At 37.0% G+C, this 6,303-nt stretch overlaps 1 protein-coding gene across 1 annotated transcript; it reads left to right on the plus strand.

Annotated features, from left to right (window-relative positions):
* Window positions 1-896: 896 nt before the first annotated feature.
* Window positions 897-1,888, plus strand: mespaa (mesoderm posterior aa). The gene is made up of 2 exons (XM_036587323.1): window positions 897-1,544; window positions 1,805-1,888. The coding sequence occupies exons 1-2, from the start codon at window positions 897-899 to the stop codon at window positions 1,886-1,888; spliced, it is 732 nt and encodes a 243-aa protein (XP_036443216.1).
* The last annotated feature ends 4,415 nt before the right edge of the window (window positions 1,889-6,303 follow it).

Here is a 6,303-nt window from a genome sequence, read left to right on the forward strand (position 1 = left end):
TTAATGATCAATCAATAAATGTTGTCCATTTCTAGTGATGCAATTATAGGAAACACTTTGAAACATAATATTACAGGTATATACTTTTGCACATTATAGTCCACTTATTCACAATAATGCACATTTCAGCCACTGTGAGGTGTACTGGGGAACATTCTGAGATACCAGTCCTTCCAATCCCAATCCTTTTCCAGCCACTTATTGAGCTCATCTAAATTTTATTCAGTAACTTATAGTGTAGACATACATATTAGTAAAAAGACTCCAGAAGGTGTTTTAGAAGGTGTTTTTGTTTGTCATTAAATGACGTACAGTAACAACCTTATTTGAAGGCTTCATAGCATAGAGATTCATAGCAGATGCATAAGCATTGAATAACGAGTTTAAAAAAAGTGATACATGAGTGTTTAAGAACAGATTAAACTCAATATTTCAATATTTCAACAGTTTTCTCCTTTTAGAATCATCCACAGCTCTGTCTATACATCTACCATTTCTTAGAGCTTCCTAAAATGAACGTATGAAGTCCCAAATTCGAATTGTATGCATGTATCTGAAACAAAATCGGTTCAATATTTTTAGCCATTTTGAATAATTATGTATGAATCTTTGTAGCTAAATAGTTTTAAATAGTATTACTCAAAATGTCAGATATTTCCATAAACACAGTCATGAGAATGAGTTCCTAGGTGTTTCTGCTGAAGCTCACACCTCAGCCTTGAGCCTGGATGAGCTGCTCTTTCCCATGGCCCCCCTGCCTGTGCTGTCACCTCTGCTCTCTGTCCTCAGAAACAGCTCCTGGAGGTGCCACCTCACACCTCCTGAAGGATATATACCAGAGCTCCACACTGCTCCAGCATCCACAGACACTCAGACGTATCTCTCTCAGAGCAGCCATGGATTTCTCCAGCTCTCTCCTCCAGCTTCAGGATAACTCTGCCTTTCTGTTCGACTGCGAGAACCTCCTGGATCAAAGCCACACAGCTTCTGACGCTGGCTACTACAGCGCCTGCAGCAGCCTCTCTCCAGCTTCATCCACAGACTCCTGCTGCTTCTCTCCTCCAACCTTCACCTGTGGAAGTGGGCAGGAGAACTTTCCAGAGAGTTTTCTTCTCAAGAGCAGCAGTGACCGAGAGGAAAACAAGAAGGCCAAGCCAGCCAGGCGAACCGGGCGTCCGAGATCCAAGTGTCCAGGCGTAAAGCGTGAAAGTGCAAGCGAACGAGAGAAGCTGAGGATGAGGGACTTGACCAAAGCTCTTCATCACCTCAGGACCTATCTACCTCCTTCAGTAGCCCCTGCCGGACAGACGTTGACCAAGATCGAGACCCTGCGCCTCACCATCCGCTACATCTCCCACCTGTCTGCCCAACTGGAGATGAGCCAAGCTGAAGCTGCCCAGGAGAGTCTTCCTGGGTTCTCAGGGCAGACAGAGGCTTCAAGCCCCCCAGCTCCAGCCGTTTTCCATCCAGAGAACTTCAGCCAAGTCAGTCCACCAGCCCAGAGCTTCCCCACTCAGGAGTTCATGAGCATATCTTCTTATCAGGTATGTACTCAGCACCTTTAATGGCTTAAACTGTAGACTTTCTATTTAGTTCTATATAGTTTTAACACACTCTTACAAATGAAGGAGCTAAGCTGGAAAGCTAAAGAACTATGATTGTACAATGAGAGAGAGAGAGATGTAGATATATAAAGTCTCTATATACTGCCATACTGCCATTAGATCAGTTCTTTGTATACTGTATTGAACTGTTAATGTATAACCAGACTCATATTCATATCTCCTTTTTTATTGTTTCACAGAATGCAGAGTACAGCCTGCCTCCATCTCCAGCTGAAGGTTACTGGTTTCCCCCGCAGCAGTACTGTTACTATGGACAATGCTAATGGATACTGAGAACAATGTGACACGGCTGTTGATTTCTACAATAATGTTGATACTTAAAGACTGTAAATACTTCAAATTTCATATGCTTATTTATATTTTTGTATTTTAAAGAAAGATATATGTATTTATTGATTACAAATATTTGGGTGAATAAAGAACCCGAGACTATTACCGCTTTGTTTTTTCTTGTGTCAAAAATCCTGAACACCACATATTTTTTATTACTTAAAACATAAACCTCTAAAGAAACCACATCCTAATGACAGACAGGTGGGTGACGGTAATGTCACATTGTAATTAACACCTTGAAGGAAGACCCCCTGCTGAGTTTAAAATAAGCTGGGCCGGATAGTAAACTAATTCTCACCATGTAGGGCTTTTAATGCGACCTGTGAGTAAACACAGTGGGACGTCAAGCTCAGCAGGACTCCCTCTCTGAAATGGAAGAGTCTAATATCTGATTTCCTATTACTAATGTGAGTGCAGATAGATAAACTAGCATGAATGCTCCTAGCTAATACTTTCAGTTCTTGGGAACTCTTGGGGCCTTTTCCTTGGATATGGATTGGGCTTAAGCATTGGGCTGAACTTCACTGCCACTGGTGAAATACCATTAGATACTGTTTCAGTCCAAGCTTAGGCTTAAGCTGTGTCTGGAAACCCATGATTACTAACATAACTTGGAATTAGTACATGAGTATGATGTCTTGGCCAGTGAAAGCATCTTCAATTTTGTGCATTTGCTAATTCTATGTAACAAACTTCAATAACTGAGGTTTTCTTCCTGAGATGGGTTAAAACATTTTTAAATGATTACATGCATGTTTTCTTAGATTCAACACTGAAAAATTATAAAAAAGTGTATTTTTCTAAAACTTTGGGCTAAATAATAGCGCAATTATTAAGTTAATAATACATTTATTCAACTTATCTGAAGATTATTTTTTTTTCTTTACATAAAATTTTACATTTTACATAAAATGATCATATGAAATACTTTTACACCAGTAGTAGATTATTCTCATTGCTTTGCATGTTATAATACAAAAGAAAGTAAACTCATAAGATTAGCTCACCTACTATGGTCATTTTATATAAGCAAACTTGTCTAAAAACAGACTGATTAATCCTATAACACTGTTCTAACGAGAAATATTAGATATACCAGCTTTATTTAAAACATTTTCATTGGCATGTTATTTTTGCAATGTAATTACATCAGTGTTTCTGGTAAATGTGTCTGTGGTAATACAGCAGTGACAGCTGCCTTCCTGAGGTCAGAACGATGGTGACAACACCACAGCTGTTCTCAGACACAACAGTGACACATCACACTTCCTCTGTCCATCTGTGCTGTCCTGTCTGCTTCCTCTCAGCACAGAGCTGTAAGAGCTGAGTTCAATCAGCGTCTGATTCAGGAGAATGAACACACTAACTTAGAGTAAAAAGGACATTTTTAACTCTCTGGGTCCGAATGTGGGGAAACTACACTACTTAGATATTAGGTACATAGTTACTACATTGTGAGAGAGTTAACTAAATGATTGGTAATAAACATTGTGTAATTGTAATTATGTAACATTCATTAAATACATTGCTTAATCAGTAACAAACATATCATGTAACTAGAAAAGTGCTTTCCCTGCTGAAGAAAATGCAGAGTGGTGCTAGGGCATTGCCAAATGCTTCCTATGGTATTTCAGGTGGTTGCTAAGGTGTTTCTAACCAGTTGCTATGGTGTCCCAGGTGGTTGCTAGGATGTTGCTAAGTGTTTGCTATGGTCTCCAAAGTCATTACTAAAGTGTTGCTACGTGGTTGGTAGGGTGTTACTGGGTGGTTACTGTGTGTGCACCCTGGTTGTTGCTGAAGTGTTGCTAGGTGGTTGCTAAGGTGTTGCTAGATGGTTGCTTTAGTATCCCAGATGGTTGCTAGTGTGTTGCTATGTGGTTGCTATGCTATCCTAGGTGGTTAATAAGGTGTTGCTTGTGTACATGTATCATCGTGATATAAGTGGGGTGCATAAACTTTTAAGCACCATTCATTACTATGGGGAAAAAAAAACATTGTCAGTTAATGATAATTAATAAAACCGTAAGTCTGATCAAAACGCTGTATACAAGCATACATTCCAAGTGTTTTTGGTCGTAAAGCTTACAGGATTGACATGAAATCCAAACAAACTGCAATGTTATTAATTTGCACTATTGCTGATTCAATCATGAAAGCTTTTTGAATGTTATTAAGGCATCAATACACAACTGAATATAAAATTGAAAATGAATAGCATGTGCTTAGAATCATATTTGTTCCCTGAAATAAAGGAATGTATGTTTTTATGTTTTTATGTATGCTTCATACACATGTAGATCATGCAAAGTGTTACCAAATTATTCTTACAGACAGTTTTAAAATCAAATGTATTTCAAAAATCACAGAATAAAGACACCAAAAACTGGCAAAAGAGGCATAAAAGTGGAAAAAAATATTATTTTTTTTATCCATCCATCCATTTTTTTAATCCATTTCTTCTGTTAGCCATCTCATCACTTCCTTTTTATTTTCAGCCACCCATTTTATGTTAGCTTTGGTCGTCTCCATGGCATGATCCACCACAAAAGCTGCATGAAAATATCCCCTATAGAGGAGCTCTTCTTTCAGCAGATATAACTGTTGATATGGACATGGAGAGAAACCTATTTTAGCAGTTCATGTCTGCATCAACCTTTCACTATTGGCTTGCTCATATTATATTGCTGTGCTAAATACAGCAAAATTGGCAAATATACATAACTATACATATATATATATATATATATATATATATACACACACACATGACATGACATGCACCACTGCATTGTGACCTGCATAATATTTATGTGATTTTATTTTAGTTTTTTTTGTACTGCACATCATATTTTATGGTTGTTTCAGTATATTTTACTATAGATCTTTACTTTATCTATTTATGCCTTGATATAATAGTGTACAGCGATACTTTTGCTTGTTTCGCTCTTTACTGAACTTTGTGCTGCCGTAACAGATGAATTTCTCTCTAGGATTAATAAAGCAATTTATAAATCTATCTATCTAAGACCACACAACACCTACATAAGCCTACTCACATAAACATACACAGTCATTTATAAAGGCCTGTTTCAACAGGCGTCATCCTTCAGAAAGGCTGCTGTTGTGAACAGTGATGCCAAGTTGACATTACACCTGGTGCCATATTGTTTCTGACATTACATTGTGTCATGACATTTTCTGAGGTGAAATGACACAAAACACTATGATGACTGACTATCTGCATGTCAGAGTGACATAAGACTGAGTGAAAATGAACATGCTCAAATAGATAGTAGTAGTAATTTGTACTGTGTGAGCAACTTCATGCCCTCAGTAAGAACAATTTTGTAATTGAACTGTAATTAATGCCTTAATTTTTAGCACCCTGGGTAAAGATGAGTAAAACAAACAAAACAAACAAACAAGAAAGGACCAGGGTTAAGGTTAGGTTAAGGTTTTAAGTTGAAGTTAAGTTTCGGGTAAGAGAACAGTAAAGGTGAATTTAACAGAATAATTGCAGTAAAAATAAATTAAAAGTAAGTTAAGCATCTACAAAGCATACAAAACATACCTGTATTAGCTCAAGTTTTGTGGAAAATCGTTGGGATAAATAATGAACAATTGTTGAAAATGAGCGGAATCCATCTTCATTGCTGCAACACATGAAGCTTACAGTTATCTTTAAACAATTCATGGGACACCATAAAACTTACTGAATGAAACAGACAGATTTAACTCACTTGTACATAATATGTTGCCAGTTGGCTCTAAAAAAGCTCCAAACAAACTGGTGTCCATGTACATTGTCAGTAATGTGCACAATGGCTAAATCGGCATCCTTCTTCCGTATCATGTTCGGATCTGTTGTGTATTTCAGGTACCTAAATGAATAACATTTTGGGTAAATCTAATGTAATGGTGCAGAAAAAAATATTTTAAACAGGACTACAATTAAATAACAAAACCTCATGTCTCCAAAATTATAATTTTACAGGAGAAAGAAAATCATAGAAAATCAATGGAACCAGACATTTTTCAAAGTAACTGTGGGCTGTTTCTTTTGGTTCTTTCATCATAAAATGCACAAATTCAAGATACTATTACACATTTCTATAACCTAAGAAGAGCTCAACCAGTTTTCCTTGAAGTCCCTGTAGTTACTGAATAATGAGCCTTAATATAAACCTGTTTTTTAAGGGGTCAATTTACATTAAAATTAAGATTACTTTTGCCTTCTCCTGTAAAGTTGCCATGTTTTTCTTTGGACAGCGATAAAATATTTGTTAGCTTTGTTAGCCTGATAGTTTCAGTGCACCAAAACCTTTCAGTGAAAAGACAAAACCTT

The sequence above is a fragment of the Colossoma macropomum genome, unplaced genomic scaffold (assembly GCF_904425465.1).
Source record: "Colossoma macropomum unplaced genomic scaffold, Colossoma_macropomum, whole genome shotgun sequence".
NCBI lineage: Eukaryota > Metazoa > Chordata > Actinopteri > Characiformes > Serrasalmidae > Colossoma > Colossoma macropomum.